Source organism: Asterias amurensis, chromosome 9 (assembly GCF_032118995.1).
Source record: "Asterias amurensis chromosome 9, ASM3211899v1".
Taxonomy (NCBI): Eukaryota; Metazoa; Echinodermata; class Asteroidea; order Forcipulatida; family Asteriidae; genus Asterias; species Asterias amurensis.
The window spans coordinates 7,379,641-7,404,275 of record NC_092656.1 but is presented as its reverse complement, the minus strand read 5'-3'; the positions used below and the strand labels follow the sequence as shown (position 1 = coordinate 7,404,275).

The 24,635-nt window shown below is 38.5% G+C and overlaps 2 protein-coding genes across 3 annotated transcripts; one reads left to right on the top strand and one right to left on the bottom strand.

Moving 5' to 3' along the window:
• Positions 1-262: 262 nt before the first annotated feature.
• Positions 263-9,732, top strand: LOC139942258 (DNA-directed RNA polymerase III subunit RPC3-like). The gene is made up of 11 exons (XM_071939049.1): positions 263-476; positions 1,021-1,267; positions 1,900-2,076; positions 2,529-2,608; positions 3,002-3,106; positions 3,753-3,926; positions 4,424-4,475; positions 5,186-5,313; positions 5,883-6,118; positions 6,767-6,916; positions 7,824-9,732. Exons 1-11 carry the CDS (start codon positions 330-332, stop codon positions 7,897-7,899), a joined length of 1,572 nt encoding a protein of 523 aa, XP_071795150.1. The 5' UTR covers positions 263-329; the 3' UTR covers positions 7,900-9,732.
• A 483-nt stretch (positions 9,733-10,215) lies between these two features.
• Positions 10,216-23,652, bottom strand: LOC139942205 (uncharacterized). 2 transcript variants are annotated; one of them, XM_071938981.1, is made up of 4 exons: positions 23,527-23,652; positions 15,196-15,419; positions 14,207-14,310; positions 10,216-13,585 (listed from the first exon to the last, which is right to left on the bottom strand). In XM_071938981.1, the coding sequence occupies exons 2-4, from the start codon at positions 15,236-15,238 to the stop codon at positions 12,971-12,973; spliced, it is 762 nt and encodes a 253-aa protein (XP_071795082.1). In that variant the 5' UTR covers positions 15,239-15,419; positions 23,527-23,652; the 3' UTR covers positions 10,216-12,970. The 2 variants fall into 2 exon arrangements, with proteins under 2 accessions (XP_071795082.1, XP_071795081.1); XM_071938980.1 differs by having other exon boundaries at positions 23,483-23,647.
• Between the last annotated feature and the right edge of the window lie 983 nt (positions 23,653-24,635).

Genomic DNA, 24,635 nt, shown 5'->3' with positions numbered 1-24,635 from the left:
TTATATATTTTATCAAAATAATTTATGAATATTTTATTTTATTTTGTTTTATTTATTTTATTGCATAACATCGGCTACAAGTCAATAAAAGACACATATCCACAAAATAAAGTAGGCCTACGAATAGTTTGGGTGAAACTACATTATTTTCTTTTATAAAAGCAGGCTTTGAATTTTTGAGCAAAGGTGCTCTGCACTACTTTATTTATGCACACTCTCGCGCAGTAATAACATCCTGTAAAATGTGTTGTAAGGCCTAAAACGTAATCGTCAATGCTGTCTGCTAACTCCTGAACTGCTGAAGCGACGGTCAAGATCCAAAGTCAAACATGTCCGTTTGTCAAACCCGTCTGGCCTCTCAGCTAATCGGAGAACATTTTGGTGATATCGTTGAGAAAGTCTGTACACATCTCATTAGAAATGGACCCAAACCTCTACGTGTTATTGCTCAGGAAACGGGACTTATCAATGATCAGGTATTGTCACATTACTTTGTGTGTCACTCTGTGTGTAAATTACGCATGAGTTAACCGTATATTTCCGACAGTATGGGGACTGCGAGGAGAGTAAAAAAGACAAGAAGATACAAATCAAATCAACTATAGCCAATTGATGTCATTTCGCTTTTTGCTGTCACCATTCTGGGGTTATTTTTTTGTCCTTTCTTTATTGATTTATAGTAATGTCTGGGGGGGGGGGGGGGTTCTGTTTACTTTTGTGTTGTTCTTTTTGTGTTCTGTTAGCCTAATGTACATGTTAAAACTTGTAAACACTAAAGTAAAACTAAGCATTTTTTATTTTTTTATTTGTGTTTTGATGGAATTGGTTTTCAAAAAACAGTTAGAAAAAACATACATGAGATACACAGCCTCAACAATCAAGACACTAATCTCCTGGTAAGTTTGTTTAGAAAGGTGCCTGTTCTTTGTTTTACCATGACTACCTATTTCCCCTTGCAGTAAAACCCCATAATAAACTTGAAAATTGAAGAAACGAAAACTTACATATTTCTGTGTTTAGGTGCGTAAAGCTCTTTGTGTTCTCATCCAGCACAACATGGTCTCGTTTACTCTACACAAACGAGGCTTCGTGGAATACTCTGCCAGTATTGAGCCAGTTCTACTCCTGGTGCGCTATCCCCGCTTCATCTATTGCGCCAAGACATTATACGGAGACGCAGGGGAGTTGATCATCGAGGAGATACTTCAGCATGGTCGAATGATGATGAGTAAAGTGGTCAGACAGGTTACTCAAAGACTCTCAGAGGGTTAGTAACATAATTGCTTCTCTTCACCCAGAGGTATAAATGGGTGAGGGCAGCTAGAGATGGTTCTTGTAGTTGATTAAAGACACTGGACACTATTGGTAATTGTAAAAGACCAGTCTTCTCACTTGGTGTATCTCAACATATGCATAAAGTTAAAAACCTGTGAAAATTCTAGCTTGATTGGTCGTCGGAGTGGCGAGATAACTATGAAAGAAAAAAACACCCTTGTCACACGAAGTTGTGTGCTTTCAGATGCTTGATTTCGGGACCTCAAATTCTTAACTTGAGGTCTCGAAATCAAATTCTTGGAAAATTACTTCTTTCTCGAAAAATACTCCACTTCAGAAGAAGCCGTTTCTCACAATGTCTTATACCACCAACCTCTCCCCATTACTCGTTTATACCATTACCAAGTAAGGTTTTATGTTAATAATTATTTTGAGTAATTACCAATAGTGTCCACTGCCTTTAAGCTTGGTGTGCTTCATATTTGGCAGCACTGGCTGTATATTCCCAAGGGAGCTGAGATGGTTAAAAGAATGCTATAAAGTGACTGTGGTTAATATTTTTGAAGCCCCCATGAGTGCTATATAAGAAGCCACTGTAATTATTTTTTGAATTTATTCCCCCAGGAGGACAATCAGTGAGTTCATCTCATGTCGAGACTCAGATGAATGATCTAATCAACACACACTTCCTACAGAGGGTGCCTACCGCTAAGAACGATGATGCCGCTGCAATCATTCCGGAACTACAAATAAGTCAAGAGAACCTCTATAGGATACCAGCAAGCATTGAAATACAGACGGGTAAGAATAAACTTTGGAAATGAGAAACTGTGGCAAAGCAGTTTGATTCACTTAGCCTAACATCATAAGACACCGGATGGCCACTTCATGGTTAGGGCTACAACTAACCACAGTCCTGGGCATGGTATTGTCAGAGATTAGAATTACCATCGTCCAACTCATTACCTCAAAGTGAAGTGTTTCTCAAAATGTTGTTTACAATCAAAAGCTGCAATAGGCTTCTAATCAAAAGTTTTTTCTGTCGTTTTCTTTTAGAGTGATTACCAATCGCAAACTTTCCCTCCTTTAATCTCCTGATGTTGTGTATTTTTGCCATGTTGTTGTTCTTGATCCATTTTATCTGAAGAAATTCAATCAAATTAATCAGTATGTGCAATGACACATTGATAACATTAATACAAACATTTTAAACCAGTGAAGTTACTTCTTTTATTTCTTACCGGTGTGAGAAGCCAACGTTGCAAAACGGAAAAGGTCAACAGAGCAGGATGACTCCGATAGGGCGGCCAAGAGATTGAAAACTGAAACAGAGGTAGGAATACAACAAAAGTGTTGAATAGGGGGCCTATAGAATTCCAGATCACTGGTGCCATTTATTTTCATTCCTGAAGCTATCTCAGCTCCCTTGGCAGTATACAGCCTGTGCTGCCAAAGTTATATCCCTGGGTTATAGTAAAACATCTTGCTCAAGGACACAAGTGTCATGACCTGGATTCGAACCCGGATTTTCAATAAGGGCAAGACCTTTTTTAATTTTGCAAAAGGCTCTTAAATTGTATAATCTTAAAGTCAATGGGAAAATTTTGGAGGGCATCAAGGCCAAGACCAGGGGCAACGAAGGCCATGGCCTTTTTTGGCCTGTGAAAATCTCCAGGCATAGTATCCCTCGTTAATTTTGATTTGTCTATAATCGTTTCGCCTCCAGACTGCTGATGATGATGGCATCTTTTGGCGTTTGAACTTCCACAAGTTCCACCAGTACCTCCAAGATCACGAAGTGACCCAAGCCATCAGTCGAAGAATAGATTGGGTAAAAAAACCTCAACATGCCTTACTGACTATAATACACTCTCAAAGGGTTTTGATATCTTTTTGTATATCAATTTTTTTGCCATGACATGAATGTCTACTCACTGTGGTAGACAGGGCTTGAATTTGGGGGAAACCCTTTATCCTCCCACCAAAGGTCATGACCGTCTAGCCACTGGGCTAGCGCGGTGGTCAAGTGGTAATAAGACTCTTGCAATGGTGGTCATAGCTCTAGAGACGCAAAGCTCCTGGGTTTTGAATCCCACCCAAGTAATTTTCCTGTGGATTTTGTTTTCACAGCACTATGGAAAATACAGAGTATATAGCGCTTAATACACATCGGTGTAAGGGTGAACAAAATGTATACGCTTGTGCCAACTGAGAAAAAAACAGAACAGTGTCATACCAACTAGACCACCGAGATTGCCCACAGAGATATGACACTGCTATAAAAAGTCGTGGGTTCGCATCCCATCCGAGTAATATGCCTGGGATTTTTTTTTCACAGAACTCGGGAAAGTACTAAGTATACAGTGCTAACACACATCAGTGTATATGGGTCAAATCCTTAATGAATATTCTTTATCCTCGATGCAAATTTAACATCTAAAAGATAAATCATTTGTTTTATTCTCCTTTTTGTACAGAATGCGGCAGAAGTGGTACGTACAATGCTGAGACTGAATGAGTTATCTGATAGTTCAACTGAAGATGTGTCCAAACCGATCTCTCTCAACGATATTATGAGAAGTTTACCCAAAGAGAACCAGATGAAGTTTGGGGTTGTAGAACAGTATCTCAAACTACTCGCAGAAGATCAGGTAAAAATAATTTGTTGAAAGCGACATCAGTTAACTCTTTCAGTGCCAAGGTCGTCGTACATGCAATCTACTTTATGTATTTCAAAAAGGCCATTATTGTACATGTACAACGTTTTTTATTTGCTCCAAAAGTGTCACTCATACATGTCGACCAATTATTACAAGAGGGCATTATCTCAAGAAATACTATTGACTTTGTGATTTACCAAGGCAATACAAATTAGCACAACAGGGGTAACCCTGTTTCAGCCCCAGGAGCAGTTGGCAACGTGCCCCTTTTGGCAGTTGACTTGGGTTGACAGCCCTAACCAGTTAATGTAGCCCTCACCGCTCGGCTATGACACGCCACAATGTACACTTCCTGGTGAAGAATAAAAGAGATAAGACACTACTCTTTCCTACAGACATTCAAAAAGACAAAAAGGAGCCTAGTTTTGTAATGCTGTATGTACTATCTCTTATTGTGTCTGTTTGTTTGTTTGTTTGTTTATTTATAGAACGAAATGATAACAAAGACTGGAGAAATGGGAGGAGGAACATACACCATTGGTATCCTTTAAAGAAATTCGGATATAGGAATGAATTATAAAGCAAGTGCGTAAGCAGGTCTCATGACGATGACTAGAGCAAGCCAGTCAAAACATTGAGATCAATTAAGAACTCCTTTTGTGGTACATGTATGGCATTAAATAACAATCAGCCGATTTTCTACCTCCCGCCCAGGTAGTACTTTAGAAGCAGGAGAGTTCTTTGAGAAGTCTCTGAAAAATCTGAACAATCTACTCAGCGATAGTAGAATATATAGCAAGACAGTTCTCTACAAAACAAACTCTACCTGGCAAGTAGACACACACTATGGTGTTACTGCAAACCATATTGTAAACAGGTCCTTACAAAGAAAGATATAATAATAATAATATTAATGTGCCGCTTCCAAGGTTGTATCATAAACTTCGGTGTGATCCTTGGCTACATGGCAGTTAACCGCCAAACAAAGATATCGATAAAATAAGGAGACCGCAAACATTGGGCTGGATAGCTCAGTTGGTAGAGCTTTGTCACATTATTCCGGAGGTCATTGGTTCAAGTCACGCTCCTGTTCATGTTTCTTTGTTCAAACCCAAACTGTTCAAAAACTTGCCCAGTCTGTTTCCACTGTGGTTTTTAATTAAGAAGTATATTTTAGACAATTGGCCTTATTTCAAAAGCAAAACGTGTCATTCAAAAGCCAAAAATTTGTGACCTTAATTTGGTATAAGACTTTCAGCAATCCTGCCGTGCATTAGCAATATCTACCCTCGAATCGATTGTACTTGAACGTTTTGGCTCCAAGAGCTCCCGCATATTCAAGACGCTGCTACTGAAGAAATATCTGGAGCAGAAACAGGTACCGTTGTCATTTTGTTTGTTTAATTCTGGTGATGTGCTTGAACTGTAATAGCTTTCCATGGGGTTATGTCCTGCATTGCTCTCCGTAGCTCTGCTGTCTCCAGTCTGGCGTCTTTCCTCAAAAGATCTAAGTACGTCAACTTGGGTCTAGGCCTAGACCACTACTTGCGTCCATGTTTTGGTTCCCAGTGAATGAGTTTTGATGCAGACTCCTTACTCCTTACTCCAGCGAATCTCATTCCTCATTCCTCATTCCTCAATCTTTGAAAGTCTCCATACAGCTCTACATTTGTCATTTACTGTTCCCAGTTAACATTTAGGACAGCTATATTCAACTCTTAAGCAAGTTTGGATGTAACAGTCCAGGGGTGGATTTCACAAAGAGTTAAGACTGGTCTTATCTCAAGTTAGGACGAGTCTTACGACTAGCCTTGAGTTTTTAATATATCCTAGGACTAGTCCTAAGCTAGGACTAGTCCTAAGTTAGGACTAGTCCTACCTCTTTATGAATTCGACCCAGGCATGATACTTGACATGCCCTAACTTTTCACTAATTTCCTCCAACAGGTGGAAGAATTTGCCCTCATTCCTGCCAAAGAAGCCAAGGAGCTACTCTACAAGATGTTCTCAGAGCATTTCGTCTCTATGCAAGAAATCCCCCGCACCCCAGACCATGCGCCGTCTCGTACCTTCTATCTATTCACAGTGGAGATTACTCAACTCAGCAGGATGGTACTGGAACACTGCTACAAATCACTCGCTAACCTCATGAGTAGGAGGGCGTTTGAGACAAAGGAAAACAAGTAAGTCCCATCGAAAAAGTTTGAAACAGGTGCTTTTGCATTAGCACTATGTGTAAATTGCTTTTGAGAAGTGTTGGTGTGTGAGAAGAACACACCACCGGTTCTTTGGTAGAACCTAGTTAAGTCCATCATAAAAAGATCTGATAAGGATTTGAAACTTTGAAAGGTGGGAGTTAGTATTATCAGGTGAGGTTTGCAGTAGCACCATGTGTACATCTCTCTTGAGAAGAGTTGGAGGTTATGAGAAGAAACGACCACTGGTTCTTTTTATAACCTAATTAAGTTAATCAAAATAAAATCTGAAAAGGACCCAGTTGGACCCAGTTGCTCGATCTGGCAAGCACTTGTCGGATGTCGTGCGTAAATTAACTGTGTGTAAAGTTGTCGGCGAAGCGCCCGCCCAATAAGGACATTGCCCTGCCGGACATCGGCTGGGCATCAACCAATTTATTAGAAAATTGTTTACGATGAGGTAACTTGGTGCCCTCTGATTCCCGAAAACGTCCTGACAGCTGCAAGGGTCATGCCAAAAATGCCTAGAATTACGTCGCAAACTACTCATGAACTCATCTCAAGCTAATTGTGACTCGTAGACATTAGCTTCTCTGTTTGTTGTTACTGTTCAACTCAAGATATTTTTCTTTCCAGACGTTTGATTGAGAAGTCACAGCGGGTCGAGGCTATTGCCGCCTCTTTACAAAGCCACGGCGCTGACCAAGCTCAGACGGCCGAAGTTGAAGATATGATTACACCATTAGAGAAAAATCAACTGGAGAAATACCGCAATAAAATGTCAAAGTAAGTTCTTCTAATATCTATGTCCAAAAGAAACAACTCAACCTTATTTCTGCCTAGTGTTAGATCTTTTTAATGGGTGTTTATTTGAAAGTCATTGATAGCTCTAAATCCAAGTCAAATCATTGCGTCAGTCGATATTCTGGGCATGTCGTTGCAGACTGGATATAAGAGCACCGGACTGATGCTCTGGTGTTTTTGATCAGCAGAGTGTGGGTTTGAGTCCCGGTCAAGACACTTGTGCTCTTGAGAGCAAGACACAAAGCCATTGTAGCTGCGCCCTTTGGATAGGACGCAAAGCCTTAGATCCCTAGTGCTATGTTGTGCTCTACAAAGAACCCGGTGCACTTATCATAAAGAGAAGGGGTTCGCCCTGGTAATCCTGGTTTGATTAGCTGCATATTGCAACAAAGCACTTTGTAACCCATTACAGAGAAATGTTGTATTAACATGTTATAAATGTAAGTTATTATTATTATTATTATTATTGTTATTAAAGTATACATGCACCTCAACTGACAGCCAACATTATATTTATCAATTGACCATATTTACTACTTAGGTAGTCAAATTCCCTTTTTGACCGGGCTTGATTTGGGGGGAAATTCACAAGATGGGAGGAAGAAATTGTTTATCATTGGCTACCATTTCACTTGACTTTTCATTTTTCAACAGGTTGGCACAGAGTGAACTGTAGGGGGGAATTCACAAGACCGAAGGGCTTGTAGCTCAAGTTTTTTCTGGATCAGAATTTTGTATTCAACACCAGAATAAAATTAGAAAACACCACAACCAAACTGTGGAAGACCGTTTTAGACACTTTCAAAAGTTTCAAGAACAAAATTCTAACAATGACTATTCTGAATGGCCCCTTATAACTATTTTCCTGGACTTTTTCATTTTACAACAGGTTGGCACAGAGTGAACTTCAAGTGGACTGTACCATCTTTACCTTGAGTAACAGCATTCGACTAGCGAGCAGGTGAAGAAGACACCATCCTCATACTCAATCAAAAGACCAGAGTTGGAGTCAAATACCGGTTAAAATATTCAACTCAAATGTAAATAAGCGTAAAACCCCGGGGTATTCTTGAAACGTGCACTGGGAACCCCCTCAATTAGGGACTTAGGTGGGGACAGGGTGAAAGTGTGGCGGGGTAACTGTGGGGTAAAAACAAACTCCTGGGGCTTCCCCCAGGGCTGTATTGTACCAGGGTAAGAGATACAGTGTGCAAAGGATAGTTTATGGAACAATTTTTTCTTTATGAAAATTTAACACAATCATTCATCTTCTCAAGCAAATCTTAAAGGCAGTGGACACTATTGGTAATTACTCAAAATAAATTATAGCATAAAACCTTACTTGGTAACGAGTAATGGAGAGCTGTTGATAGTATAAAACATTGTGAGAACGGCTCCCTCTGATGAAGTAACATAATTTTCGAGAAAGAAGTAATTTTCCACGAATTTGATTTCAAGACCTCAGAATTAGATTTTGAGGTCTCGAAATCAAGCATCTGAAAGCACTCAACTTCGTGTGACAAGGGTGTTTTTTCTTTCATTATTATCTCGCAACTTTGACGACCAATTGAGGTCAAATTTTCACAGGTTTGTTATTGTATGCATAATGTTGAGATACACCAAGTGAGAAGACTGGTCTTTGACAATTACCAATAGTGTCCAGTGTCTTTAAAGCCATTGGACACTTTCGGTACAGAAAAAAAATTAAAAGTTCACAGATTTAAAAATAACTTACAGGGTTTACAGAAGGTAATGGTGAAAGACTTCTCTTGAAATATTATTCCATGAAATGATTTACTTTTTGAGAAAACATTAAAACAATATCAATTCTCAACATCGAGTATTACGGATTTATTTTAAACACATGTCACGACACGGCGAAACGCGCGAAAACAAGGGTGGGTTTTCCTGTTATTTTCTCCCGACTCTGATGCCCGATTGAGCCTAAATTTTCACAGGTTTGTTATTCTATATAGAAGTTGTGATACACGAAGTGTGGGCCTTGGACATACTGTTTACCAAAAGTGTCCAATGGCTTTAATGTATGAGCAAGTAATAAACTACAAGGGAACCGAGAGGTAAATTTTCAATAATTTTGGGTTGACTCACACAAAGGGAAATTAACTAGACTTACATGTAAACCTGCTATCTCAGGAATAACATTCCGGCACTTTAAGCTATTATGGCAGTGTCCCTGTTTTGTCAATATCTTTGTTCTGGTTTGCTTAACAGAAGCAATACAACTTATAACGGCCGTTTAGCCAGGAATCACACCCAAGTTAACGATACAACCTGGGAAGTGACAGTTAGGGGTATCATGCATTTTTTTATTTCAAGTTGCAAGTAAAAACAAACAAGGGAAAGTGACGGGGTAATTTTTTAATAATTTGGTGTCAAACAACACAATTTAACTATGGGTGCATTCGATTAGCTTCCCCGGGTCGGCCCCAGTCTGCCCCGGTACATTCGAACAGCTTTGACGTCATTCCAGGGGCTCACCCGGGTCAGCCCCCAGTGCCCTGCTTGTGGAACGGGTCACTTGGGGCAGGCCCGAGGTGCATGACGTTACCAAGAGAGGGCGAGTGTGATCGTTCAATTAGCTTTTGTCAGGGGCTCACCCGAATGAGCACCGCGGGGTCGACAAGGGAATGTTTGGATTACTAGCTCAGTTGGTAGAGCACTGGACCAGAGGTCGCAGGTTCAAGCCCTGCTCTAGTTAATTTGTATTTGTTGAACCTAGAATTATTTTACATAACCTGCTACAAAGCTGTTCTTCACATTATGTACAGTCTATGTCAATAAAGTAAAATGCTTTTTGATTTAACTAAACGATTGAAGCTGTTTTATTTGTTGTCAAATAGTTATTTCCAAGACCCAATGAATCAGAAGATCTAGTTGGTATGACACTGCTCTAGAATTGCACAGGTCATGGGTTCGAATCCCATCCGAGTAATATGCCTGTGATTTTTTTTTCACAGAACTCGGGTAAGCACTGAGTAAACAGTGCTAAGCACATCGGTGTTTATGGGTAAAACCAAAGTTAATATAAGATCAAGTTTGTAGCACATTTTCTGAGTCAAAGTTGTATACACACAATGATAAGAAACAAAAGCGTCACAACCAAAGAAGTAGGTTTCTTTGAAACCATGTTAGATAGAGATATGTTCAAGGGAATTGGTAATTACTCCAAAAAATACAAACTTGGTGGAGAGCACTGTAGAGCTAATTGCTGTGACAAAACATTGTAAGAAACAACCCCCTCTGAAGCATGTAGTTTTAGAGCAAGATATAATTCTGCCAATGCTAAAATTACGCCATATACATGTACTGTGAATAATCGTATAAATGAACACTAAAGTCAACTGCTGCTGTGATTAATTAACATCGTCAAATTAAGTTTATTGAGAATGCAAATAAACATTTACAACCAGTGGATGATACAATTCAAATCATACAAACTACAATCGCTCGCAAAAAAATTAACATCGGCTTTTGACATTATACACCTATTTACAAAACTCAATATATATATAAAAAAATAACTTGAGAAAGGGCAACTATATTCACACTTTGTACCGGAAATAGATGCGCCAAGAGGTTTATAAGTATGCCAAATTAAGTATGCCCCTATTTGTACAGTTCTATACTCCACATGCAAGCACAACCCATATGCATTTAGCAAAAAGACCTGGGGTGGATTTCACAAAGGTAGTCCTAACTTAGGACTAGTCCTAGGCAATGCTAAGAGATAGGACCAGTCCTCAATTAGGATGAGTTACTGGTCCAAACTTAAGACCAGTCCTATCTCTTAGCATTGCTTAGGACTAGTCCTAAGTTAGGACTACCTTTGTGAAATAGACCCCAGGGACCAATTTCATAAAGCCTGTACGCATAAAACTTGCTAAGCACAAACAAATCTTGCCTAACAGAAACTGGTTACCAGCCAAAATTCCATGAAGTTTACATTGTTGCAACTGGTGCCTCATTCAATTTTTGCTTAGCAAAGAAATTTGCTCAGCAGTATTTTCAGTTTATAATTGAGATGACCAGTTCAACTAGGGAGCACCCCACTAAATAAACTCCCATAGCATACATTGCATAATGCTGAACATTCAAAAATACAAAAGAAAATACTTAAAAGTCTCACAGCTTTTTACAGTGAAGGTGAAATTATCCATTGACTATTGCTCAATTTGATATAGGAATTCCAAAGGCTTGACTCTACCTCCAAAAACTCCTGTGTAATTTTTCAAATGATGTAGCATCAACCTTGAAAAATCAAATTTGCAGTTTTTGAGAAATGAGTATAAAAACGTTTATTTTTTATCTCACAAGACTGCGAAACTCAATGTTTAAAAACTGGAAAAGCACATCAGTTTTTGTTTACTATTTTCTTGTGACTCCTGTGCATATGACTGACTGTGCTTAGACATGCAAAACAACTTTTCACATGTTTGATTGTTTGTTTCAGGGCCGAACAAAGAAAATTTGAAAACTTGAACCAATGACCTCCGGATTATTGTACTGGCGCTCTACCAACTGAGCTACATATATGGGGCCATATGTTGGCAGTCTCCCTTTTTTGTTAATATCTTTGTTTTGGGGTACAACTGCCATGGTAGCCAGGGATCACACCAAAGTTTAGGATACAACCTTGGAAGAAGCAGCAAAAAAACCCAGACTACCATGAAAGACAATTCTATTTTCTACAACTTAATAACTCCTCTGAACAACTGCAAGTATTAACCACAAATAGATAGTGATTGATGAGATTTCACATTCTATAATTATTTGTAAGAACCCTTTCTGACTCTACAAATTCTGCACCATTATCTGAAAACGATTCTCAAACATGGTTCCTATGACAACAATGGATTCTGTAGGAACCGTTATCTGAAAACAGTTCTCAAAACCAGATCTTATGACATCAATACAAATAGGTTGCTGCAGGAACCGTTATCTGAAAAAAGTTCTCAAAACCGGTTCTTATGACAACAATACCAATAGGATTCTGTAGGAACCGTTATCTTGAAACAGTTCTCAAAACCAGTTCTGATGACATTAATACCAAAAGGAGTCTGTAGGAACCGTTATCTGAAAACAGTTCTCAAAATCAGTTCTGATGACATCAATACCAACAGGATTCTGTAGGAACCGTAATCTGAAAACAGTTCTCAAAACCAGTTCTGATGACATCAATACCAATAGGATTCTGTAGGAACCGTTATCTGAAAACAGTTCTCAAAACCAGTTCTTATGACAACAATACCAATAGGATTCTGTAGGAACCGTTATCTGAAAACAGTTCTCAAAACCAGTTCTTATGACAACAAAACCAATAGGATTCTGTAGGAACCGTTATCTGAAAACGATTCTCAAAACCAGTTCTTATGACAACAATACCAATAGGATTCTGTAGGAACCGTTATCTGAAAACGATTCTCAAAACCAGTTCTTATGACAACAATACCAATAGGATTCTGTAGGAACCGTTATCTGAAAACAGTTCTCAAAACCAGTTCCGCTGACAACAAGAAGACTCATCGGTTCTGTGGGAACCACTATCTGAAAAAGGTTCTCAGGTGAACCCTATTTTAACTAAACTCCATGGTTCAAATCTTTTTGGGTAACACACAACAACGCAGAGCTATTAGGTAGCTAAAAATTATCTACTGGACCAGAATTCTGTGTACTAAACCAGAATTGATAATTGTCACTGTTGACCAGAAAACAAACATAACTGGTTGCAGTTTAACTAACCATAATGAAGATTTTAAATGGTTTTTTTACTTATGTTGACCAGATACATGTAGCATTACTGGTTGTGGTTTAACTCTAACCATAATGGAGGATTTTAACAGTCTAACGTATTTATATAATGAATTATTGTCACTGTTGACCAGATAACATAACTGGCTGTGGTTTAACTCTAACCATAATGAGTTTAAGGGTCCCATACTTTAGTTAGTTGACCAGATAACATAACCGGTTGTGGTTTAACTTAAACCATTATGAGAAGTTTAGCGGCTCCATACTTTAGTTATGTTGACCAGATAACATAACCGGTTGTGGTTTAACTCTGACCAAAGGAATCTTCTTCTCCTTAATACAACGATCACATGCCCACTCAGCGAGATACTCTGTGGTTAGTAAGGAATATGCAGCTTCGGTTAAACCTGTACATAGTCGATGAAACCACATATTGCAACCACTTTCACATTGAATAGCATCTTCAGTATCATGGACTTCCTGGCGACAAAGACCGCACAGAACAAGGGGCGGCCCGTGGGGGTTATTCATATTGAACATGGGATGAGGAGGGGGGCCGTGATGAGGGGGGCCATGAGGGGGGCCGTGAGGGGGGCCATGAGGGGGACCGTTTGGGGGTCCTGGCGGCGGACCCCCTGGCCCACCAGGACCCCCGTGGTAGTTCCCCGGTGGCATCCCCCGCTGAAAGTTACTATTCATCATTCCAGGGAACTGTGCCGCGTTCACACCGCGGGGGTTCATGCGGCGCGCCATGAATCCCGCGTGGTTTCTGCGCGGGTCAGAATTAGGGTTGTCGTCGAAGGGATTGGTGGCGCTGATGTGACCGGTATGGATGGGCTGGGGAGGGAAGAGACCCTGGGTGACGTCAGAAGCGCTGGCAGCCTGTTGGTAGAGTAACAAAAAAAAGACATACCGTCAATGTTTTTAAGAAGAGGCAGTTCTTAAAAATATCATACAAAGTTTCAAGTGATGAAACACTACTATTAATAATAATAAACACTTTTTATTTCACACAAAATGAAAATGAAGTTTAAAGTGTTTTTGGAAAGTCAAAAAGAGGACCACCAGAACTGTTGAAGACAAAAATTACAGAAAATACAAACAAAACCAAAAAAATGCATACAATGAATACTATAATACCTGAAAGGCCCTTAGCCGACATGCTTTGGCAGTGGCTGCCAAAACAGTGAGGGGATTTTTGTGAGACAGAATGATGATTTCTAGTAGGGCAATAGTCATGTTTTGTAACTACACAAATGGGAGACTTTGGAACGCTAGGTGGCAGCAGACCAACCAGGTAAATTTTCATTGTTTACGCAGTTTTGAGCACGCGCACCTTACAGAGAACAATGGATTTACCTGGTAAGTCTGCTGCCACCTAGCGTCTCAAAAGTGCTACATTAGCATAAAGACAATTTTGAGTTTCACAAAGAGATGATTTTTATGACCCATCAGTTTTCTTGAACAAACGATTTCGTTTACAATATCCTACATTTTACGTACGTGTTTAGCAGCGCCCTTCCTGTGTTTTTTCTTAGGGCTAGAGGGCTCACTAACATTAGAATGTTCACTCTCAGTTTGACTGATTAGATCACTATCTGAAGAAGCTAAGCAGGAAATAAGAAATAAATGTATATTAAAAAATTATAAACAAAACAGTTGTTAAAATACATACGTTATAAAATATCAATAACATTTTTGTCAGAGTCAAAATCATTTATTTGTGGATGAATTAAAGCCATTGGACACTTTCGGTAAACAGTATTGTCCAAAGGCCCACACTTCGTGTATTACAACTTATATATAAAATAACAAACCTGTGAAAATTTAGGCTCAATCGGTCATCGGAGTCGGGAGAAAATAACGGGAAAACCCACCCTTGTTTACGCACGTTTCGCCGTGTCATGACATGTGTTAACAGTACATCCGTAATTCTCGATATCGAGAATTGATAATAGTTTTAATGTTTTCTCAAAAAGTAAAGCATTTCATGGAATAATATTTCAAGAGAAGTCTCTGACCATTACCTTTTGTAAGCCCTGTAATTTATTTGTAAATTTGTGAACTTTTTTTTGTTTTTTTTTTGTTCCGAAAGTGTATAATGGCTTTCAAGGCTGTATGCTTCGTTTTTAAATGGGCAAGGGCACCAAGGCATTTTTTCTTGGTATAGGGCACCCAATGATGAAATTGCAAATTTGTATTGGAGCATTTCGAGGGCACCAAGGCAATGACCAGGGGACACGGAGGCAATTGCCTTCGTTGCCTCCGTGAAGTATCAGGCCTGGGCTTTAAGCGAGTTTCATGAACATGAATATTGAGGAGGGTTTTTGCTGTGACGATTGCCCTCTGCAAAGTTGCAATACAAATTTACATTTCCTAATAGAAGTGAGTGCCCTTTACCATGAAGGAAAATTGTTGTGCCCAGAGCGAGTTTCAAGTCTGTAATAGTATATTTTTAAATGTTTTTATCAATTGACTTAACTCTACCTTACCTCTGAATTTCTTGCTCTTGGATTTATTTTTGTCTCTTGGCATTAGCAAATAGCAGGATAGAGGGCAGACGCCCGCTGGTTATCTGCGAAGATTGAAGCTTGATTACATATCCTTGAATGACGCAGTGAAGAGCATGATACTAGTAAGTTGTACGAGATGATAATAATGTCACTTTGTTGATTGATCAGATGCTTTAAAGTACAAATCAAAGCTTCGTTTGTTTCTGAAATCAAAAGAAAAGTGTGGATGAATATCAGATCGACAGGCTTCTACAAGCAGTTTTGTAGCGACTAGATTGCCCCAGTTTGCGGTGCTGGAAGGGCCTGTCCAAAAGTAACAAATTACACCCAGCACTCTGACTGAGCAAAATACACTGTGCATTGCCAAACACAGATTTCCATGGCCCCATACCACAGCTAAACATGAATACTTTTGCTGAACCGTTTGCCCGGATGCCCAATTGGTGAACTAATTCTAATCAAGAGACCACCACGTCCTACCAGGGCTAGTCTACATAGCTACAACAGTCAACACTGACCATGCTGACTTTATTATGTGGGATAATTTTCCGCACGTCGCCACCAATTTATCCGCCGTTAATTAACTCCAAAACCACTGAATTTGTTTCTTACCTGAGAAAAAGGATTACCGCATATATATATCCAGAAAGAAAAAAGGAGAAAATGACGGAACAGTTTGTAAAACAATGGTCAAAATTGGGCACAAGTCATGCCATTGCAAGCACTGAGCAGTGGCTAGCCTACTCCTAGAACTATTTCGGTTTCGTCCGGCTATCGTCTCCCGTACGAAACCGAAATAGTCGAAATAGTTCTAGGGTAGGAGTATGGCTAGCCTAGCTTGGACTCCTCACTGATAGACGTTCTTGCGTCCTACCATGGAGTACCATGGACGAAGGACTACCTAGAGGGCTAGAGTAGAGCAGTGGGCCATTCAGTGTGTTTGCAACGGTAGATGTTAGTTTCCAAACGCCAGGAGTCGATCGCTACTCGAAAGGATCCGATGTAATCGGTAGTCGTCAAACGGGGCAGCAATACATAGACTCGCTACCATTCCTTGAGCTTTTTCTCCCTAAGATTTGTTTGTGTATTTTTGTATGGTAGCTACACCGATGTTTTGGAGTTTCGCTCTTAAGTTCAGACATTTGTTTTATTTATTTTTATTCACAACCATTAATATACAAAGGGGTCATGTATTGCTGATTTTTAAAGTATATTCCCAGATTTTTTAAATAAACAACAAAGCAATGTGTAGCCACAGAATACAAACTCTTCATCAACTAAAAGATGATTTGTTAAAAACTGTTTATCAATACGTTATCTTTCAGATTAAGCCAATCAAAGACTGCCATTTCCTATACAAAGGATTCCTGTAGCATTACTGATTTTATCGTATTTTTATAAAACTCCATTACATTTATTTCAGATTTAAAAAAATTAAAGACCACGAGTCTGCTGTGCGAACAGTTTACGATTTCATCAACGCAACGGGTCGATTTGTAAAACGGTTTATCAACATGTTTTCATTTAAACGAAGTCAATCCAAGACTGCCATTACCTATACAAAGCATTCATGTAGCATTACTGATTTTATCATAAATTTATAAAGCTCCCTTATATTTATTTCAAATTTTTGAAAATTACACACCACGAGTCCCTTTGCAGCAAACTTTGTATGTGTACTACACTGCTGTGCGCACAGTTTAAGATTTCATCAACGCCACGGGTCGATTTGTAAAACGGTTTATCAATACGGTATCATTCAAATTAGACCAAGCAAAGACAGTCATTACCTAAACAAAGCATTAATGTAGCATTACTGATTTTATCATATTTTTTATAAAACTCCGTTATATTTATTTCAGATTTTTGAAAATTAAAGACCACGAGTCCCTTTGCAGCATACTGTGCGTGTGTACAACACTGCTGTGTGTACAGTTTACAATTTCATCAACGCCACGGGTCGATTTGTAAAACAGTTTATCATTACGTTATCATTCGAACGGAGCCAATCAAAGACTGCCATTTCCTATACAAAGCATTCATGTAGCATTACTGATTTTATCATATTTTTATAATGCTCCATTATATTTATTTCAGATTTTTGAAAATTACACACCACGAGTCCCTTTGCAGCATACTGTGCGTGTGTACAACACTGCTGTGCGTACAGTTTAAGATTTCATCAACGCCACGGGTCGATTTGTAAAAACAGTTTATCAACACGTTATTGTTTAAACGAAACCAATCAAAGACTGCCAGTACCTAAACAAAGGACTCATGTAGCATTACTGATTTTATCATAATTTTATGAAGCTCCATTATATTTATTTCAGATTTTTGAAAATTAAAGACCAAGCGAGTCCTGTCGCAGCATAGGCTACTGTTCGTGTGTATTCAACACCGCTGTGCGCACAGTTTAAGATTTCATGAACGCCACGGGTCGATTTGTAAAACGGTTTATCAACATGTTATCATTTAAACGAAGTCAATCCAAGACTGCCATTACCTATACAAAGCATTCATGTAGCATTACTGATTTTATTATAAATTTATAAAGCTCCGTTATATTTATTTCAGATTTTTGAAAATTACACACCACGAGTTCATTTTGCAGCATACTGTGCCTGTGTACTGCACTGCTGTGCGTACATTTTACAATTTCATCAACGCCACGGGTCGATTTGTAAAACAGTTTATCAACACGTTATCATTCAAATTAGACCAATCAAAGACTGTCATTACCTAAACAAAGCATTCATGTAGCATTACTGATTTTATCATAATTTTATAAAGCTCCGTTATATTTATTTCAGATTTTTGAAAATTACACACCACGAGTTCATTTGCAGCATACTGTGCACATGTACTACACTGCTGTGCGTACATTTTACAATTTCATCAACGCCACGGGTCGATTTGTAAAACAATTGATCAACACGTTATCATTCAAATTAGACCAATCAAAGACGGTCATTACCTAAACAAAGCATTCATGTAGCATTACTGATTTTATCATAATTTTTTAAAGCTCCATTATATTTATTTCAGTTCTTTTTTAAATTAAAGACCACGAGTCCCTTTGCAGCACACTGTGCGTGTGTACAACACCGCTATCGCACAGTTTAAGATTTCATCACGGGTCGATTTGTAAAACGGTTTATCAATACGATAACAAAGGATTTATTTAGTATTACTGATTTTATCCCATTTGTATAATGCTCCATTCTGTTTATTTCTGATTTTTGAATATTGTATCATAAGAAAGTGGCATCTAGAGAAGGAAGGAACAAACAAAAATCGGTGAGAAATAAAAATGTGTGGCTCTTCCATACAATATCCTCTTTTTATATCAAGTTCTTCATTTAGTTAAAATTTAAATGGCCTGTCTTAGCTCCGTAAACTTAGTAAATGACCAAAATTAGGTTCAGAAAGTTTTGTTGGTGATAGTATTAAAACAATTGAATTAAAATTAAGGGGGGAATGAAGTAATGTTTTCACATACGACACAGAAACACTTTGGTTTGATAAAGCATAGAGGAAGGCTGTCCTTCATCTATGATGTAAGTGAGTAAGCCAGCACAGACCGGCTATCAAGGAATGCAAGGCACTCAATTGGACGAAACAGTTAAATAATTTCCCAATTCTTTTGTGCATGGTGATTTGCCCATTTGTACAGTTTGTGCACAGTTCTCCAGTTTCGACCAATAGAGGGCGTTGTTTTCCAATAATTATTTTCTTTAATTAAAACAACTCGTACTTTGCAAGTTTTACCATTGACGACTTTCACATGTTATTCGGGACTACCATAAGTACATGTGGGGGAAAAATCAGGTAGTTGCTGATTTCTCTGAAAAAAACAATATATCTAGAGCGATAGTATGAATGTCACTAGTGAAGACACTCAATTTTGTCAAATAAGCAGACGATTTATTTTTGTTTGTCGTGATGGCCTAAAATTGACTGAAAAAAATTGTAGGCAACTGTACCGTACTTTCTTTTAAATCTGATTGTCTTTATTATATTTTCATTACCAGGGTGTGATTAATCCTCTTTTTTTCTCTTTTATTCCAATTAATAGATTTTATAACTAAGATAAAATTCATGAGAAAATTAACTTAGATAAAAACCACATGAAACACCCCAGATTGTGGGCTTTCAAAACCAAAGAAAATTAGTGTAAGAATGCCTCGCATTCGGATGCTTTCGCGCTCGCAAGCTTCACGCTTTGCACATTATTTTTATTTCTTTTTTTATTAGTTTATTTTCGATGTCAACAACCTATCACACCCCTGCCCATACGGTGTTAATTTTTTTTTCTCTTTTTTCTTTTTTAAATTTATTTATTAATTCTTTTTGTACTTTATGCCTCCGAAGAAGGTCCTGTTTGGATCGAAAGCTAAGGCCATTTATACCTTACTCATTATATATTTTATTTGTTTATTTTATTTATTTATTTATTTATTTATTAATAGATTTTCTTGGTCAATTTCGGCAAATTAGCAGCCAATTTAACCATCAACAACCTGTTCTAATTCGCGCGAAATCGAAAGCTACTGAAAAGGGTAATTTCGTTTTTATGATTAGTCAAAAACTGTAATGCTGCGGGGACAGCGTCATTCAATTTAACAATTCAACAAAGCAGCATTGAAATTCGCAGACGCTTCTTCAAGCTTGTGTGTCTCGAAAAAGAATGACGATACGCTAAATTGATGTGCTAAAGGAATTTTAATAACTCGACTCAATACGAAATTGAAGGGCCGAATTCTAAATTTGAAACGCAGTCACAATTGGAGAGGCAAAACAGCTTTAATTCCAGCGCATGAAAGTTGATTCCACTGCTCATTTGCCAAATTTGACCGAGGAAACCTACATTTATTCATTGGGGGGGGGGGGGGGCATGTATTGGAAACTGACCAAGACCTGATTTTGTATTGTGTGACAGAAATCTTGGCAGATGTTCAACTGCTAAGGTGTGAAGAGTGTTTGCCTTTACATTATAAAGGAAACAACTTTTAAACCAAGCGTGTCTTCAGTTTAGATATAAGTGAAGTTGTTTGTTTCATTACTTGAAATTGAATACATGAAAACCATTGCTCCCGGTCCATCACCAGCAATCTTTTTCTGCATTCGTGTAAGTTGTAGGACGACATAATCGAAGGACCATCAAAGGGCGGGTCCTTTTGATAAAAAGTTTTACAAATCGACCCGTGGCGTCGTAAACTGTAAACTGTACACACAGCAGTGTTATACACACGCACAGTATGCTGCAAAGGGACTCGTGGTCTGTAATTTTAAAAAATCTGAAATAAATATAACTGATCTTTATAAAAATATGATAAAATCAGTAATGCTACATGAATGCTTTGTTTAGGTAATGACAGTCTTGGATTGGCTTCGTTTGATCGATAACGTATTGATAAACCGTTTTACAAATCGACCCGTGGCGTTGATGAAATTGTAAACTGTACGCACAGCAGCGGTGTAAACAGGCAACTAGGCTGCAAAGGGACTCGTGGTGTGTACTTTTCAAAAATCTGAAATAAATAGAACGAAACTTTATAAAATTATGATAAAATCAGTAATGCTACATGAATGCTTTGTTTAGGTAATGACAGTCTATGAATGGTCTAATTTGAATGATAACGTATTGATAAACCGTTTTACAAATCGACCCGTGGCGTTGATGAAATCGTTGACTGTACGCACAGCAGTGATGTACACCATAAAGTATGCTGCAAAGGGACGCGTGGTTTGTAATTTTCAAAAATCTGAAATAAATATAACGGAGATTTATAAAATTATGATAAAATCAGTAATGCTACCTGAATGCTTTGTTTAGGTAATGACAGTCTTTGATTGGTCTAATTTGAATGATAACGTACTGATAAACCGTTTTACAAATCGACCCGTGGCGTTGATGAAATCGTTGATTGTACGCACAGCAGTGATGTACACCATAAAGTATGCTGCAAAGGGACGCGTGGTGTGTAATTTTCAAAAATCTTAAATAAATATAATGGAACTTAATAAAAATATGATAAAATCAGGAATGCTACATGAATCCTTTGTTTAGGGAATGGCAGTCTTTGATTGGTTTAATTTGAATGATACCATATAGATACACAGTTTTACAAATCGACCCGTGGCGTTGATGAAATTGTAAACTGTACGCACAGCAGTGTAGTACACACGCACAGTATGCTGCAAATGGACTCGTGGAATGTAATTTTCATAAATCTGAAACAAATATAATGGATAATTTTAAAACTATGATAAAATCAGTAATGCTACATGAATGCTTTGTTTAGGTAATGACAGTCTTTGATTGGTCTAATTTGAATTATACCGTATTGATAAACCGATTTACATATCGACCCGTGGCGTTGATGAAATCTTAAACTGTACGCACAGCGGTGTAATACACGCGCACAGTATGCTGCAAAGGGACTCGTGGTGTGTAATTTTCAGAAATCTGAAATAAATATAACGGAGCTTTATAAAATAATAATAAAATCAGTAAGGCTACATGAATGCTTTGTTTAGGTAATGACAGTCTTTGATTGGTCTAATTTGAATGATAACGTATTGATAAACCGTTTTACAAATCGACCCGTGGCGTTGATGAAATTGTAAACTGTACGCACAGCAGCGATGTACACAGATAAATTAGGCTGCAAAGGGACTCGCGGTGTGTACTTTTCAAAAATCTGAAATAAATATAACGGAGCTTTATAAAATTATGATAAAATCAGTAGTGCTACATGAATGCTTTGTTTAGGTAATTACAGTCTTTGATTCCTCTAATTTGAATGATAACGTGTTGATAAACTGTTTTACAAATCGACCCGTGGCGTTGATGAAATCTTAAACTGTGCGAACAGAAGTGTAATACACGCGCACAGTATTCTACAAAGGGACTCGCGGTGTGTACTTTTAAAAAATCTGAAATAAATATAACGGAGCTTTATAAAATTATGATAAAATCAGTAATGCTACATGAATCCTTTGTTTAGGGAATGGCAGTCTTTGATTGGTTTAATTTGATTGATACCATATAGATAAACCGTTTTACAAATCGACCCGTGGCGTTGATGAAATTGTAAACTGTACGCACAGCAGTGTAGTACACACGCACAGTATGCTGCAAAGGGACTCGTGGAATGTAATTTTCATAAATCTGAAACAAATATAATGGAGAATTTTAAAATTATGATAAAATCAGTAATGCTACATGAATGCTTTTTTTTAGGTAATGACAGTCTTTGATTGGTCTAATTTGACTTATACCGTATTGATAAACCGATTTACTTATCGACCCGTGGCGTTGATGACATCTTAAACTGTGCGCACAGCAGTGTAATACACGCGCACAGTATGCTGCAAAGGGACTCGTGGTGTGTAATTTTCAAAAATCTGAAATAAATATAACGGAGCTTTATAAAATAATAATAAAATCAGTAATGCTACATGAATGCTTTGTTTAGGTAATGACTGTCTTTGATTGGTCTAATTTGAATGATAACGTATTGATAAACCGTTTTACAAATCGACCTGTGGCGTTGATGAAATCTTAAACTGTGCGCACAGCGGTGAACGTTGTTTACACACGCACAGTAGCCTATGCTGCAAAGGGACTCGCGTGGTCTTTAATTTTTAAAAATCTCAAATAAATACAATGAAGCTTTATCAAACTATGATAAAATGAATTCTTAAACTGTACGCACGGCAAAGTGACTTGCCACAGTATATGAAGCAATTTAGGGGGACTCTCGGTCTTAAATATTAAAATCAGCAGAACTAGATGAATCTCTTGTGTACTGAAAGGGAATGGACCAGTCTTTTGATTGGCCTTAACTTAATTGATAACGTACGTTTGTGTTGAGAAGTTTTGCAACGTGGAGAGTGATACGTATGTACCCCTGCAGTGGGTCCCGTCCACTGGCAACACGAGAAATGCTGCACGGACTTGGTCAAGTCTAAAAGCGTTCTTAACAGTGTGGTTATTTCGGATCCTTTTCACGTGTAACGATCGACTCCTGGCGTTTGGAAACTAACATCTACCCTTTGCAACACCCCCCCCCCTCGGCCCCGCCTATCCCTTTTTGCTATGTGGCTGGCAAGTGACAAGTGTAATTTATTTATAATTATTTAGTGTCCCAAAAAAGACCCATGAATGATTATTAATAATATTTAAACACACCACCAATAATTATTTGTCATAAGTTGTTCATTATTTTCTTTGTTTAACGTTTTTGTGATAACTCACCTGAGCTTTAAATGTGTCTAGGGAGGAAGGGTGTTCTGCTTTACCTTGGACGGTGATCGGAAGAGAAGAAGCAAGAACTGTTAACGTTCACCCACGGAGAATTTTGGTTGATTTTTAACTCTTAGACAGCGCCCTCCATTGTCTGCTTTTAACTCCTTTGGCTGGCGAGTGTGTGAGAAAGACGTAGACTTGATTCAGGTCCCGTTCTCGTGCGAGAGGTCCCTAAGCATACCCTCAGTCAATATAAGTGGTCCCGAGAAACAGCTTTGGAGAGCAGTTTTCTAGCGATGGTACGGGATTGAAACTTGAGTAAAGTCTAGTGAACATGTAGCCTTTTAGTCAAGGCGCGCGCGGCACCCAGGTGCTGCCCCAGATGTCACGTATCCGCAGCTCGCGCTGTTTTTTTTCCCGCTGCGTACGCCTTGAATAAAGGCTAGTGAAGACGGTGCCCGTGTTCGGCGCGCCTTTTTTACAATCTTTTGTTGTGAACTTCCTCCATAGTTGAACCATGGTTGATTCAGACAAAAGATATACTCCATGATTGAAAAATCTAAAGACACATTTCATGTTACAATCGATCGAATTAATGTGTCAACACCGAGGCTGAAGTAAACTAAACTGGCCATCACTCCCCGTCGTCCACGCTCATAAAGAAAGAGGTCTGAGGTTGGCAACTCCATTTTGGGTGTTTGAACTATGCTCGAAGAGCTGTGTGTTTATGTGATAGGCGGGGCAGGATGTCAGTCGTTGTAATTCCAAGATTTCATTTGATTTTAATTCCTACGATTTTCCAACGTGGGCTGGAGGAGGAAGATTCAAAAGAGGGCGCTATATCAGAAGTAGTTTTTACACAGTTCGCCGTACCCCGTGTAGAGAACAGAATCTCATGCCACCGGCATTCAAGCGTTTTTGTTCCCCTTTTTGAGGGATTGCCAGAGATCTGTAAAGATTGTAGACCCTTTCTTTTGAGAAACGATCGATAGTGGGCCTTTTTTATTTTACCAGTGATGTCTGTGTAGCCATGACACCAAATAGTATGCATACTTTAGATCCAAACGCATGGTCATCACATAATTGCTTCCTTTCGATTTGTTACTTTAATAAACCCTTCCAGTGGGAGGTCACACTGGATTGTCAAAGACCAGTCTTCTCT

Bases quoted from the DNA above. Each gene is read 5' to 3' on its own strand.
- LOC139942258 (XM_071939049.1), top strand. From the start codon at position 330: ATGTCCGTTTGTCAAACCCGTCTGGCCTCTCAGCTAATCGGAGAACAT. The intron at 477-1,020 runs GTATTGTCACAT...TTCTGTGTTTAG, and splicing joins CGGGACTTATCAATGATCAG to GTGCGTAAAGCTCTTTGTGT. The intron at 3,927-4,423 runs GTAAAAATAATT...GTTTATTTATAG, and splicing joins AACTACTCGCAGAAGATCAG to AACGAAATGATAACAAAGAC.
- LOC139942205 (XM_071938981.1), bottom strand. From the start codon at position 15,238: ATGCCAAGAGACAAAAATAAATCCAAGAGCAAGAAATTCAGAG. The intron at 14,311-15,195 runs GTAAGGTAGAGT...TTTCCTGCTTAG, and splicing joins CAAGAGCAAGAAATTCAGAG to CTTCTTCAGATAGTGATCTA. The intron at 13,586-14,206 runs GTACGTAAAATG...CTCTACCAACAG, and splicing joins GGAAGGGCGCTGCTAAACAC to GCTGCCAGCGCTTCTGACGT.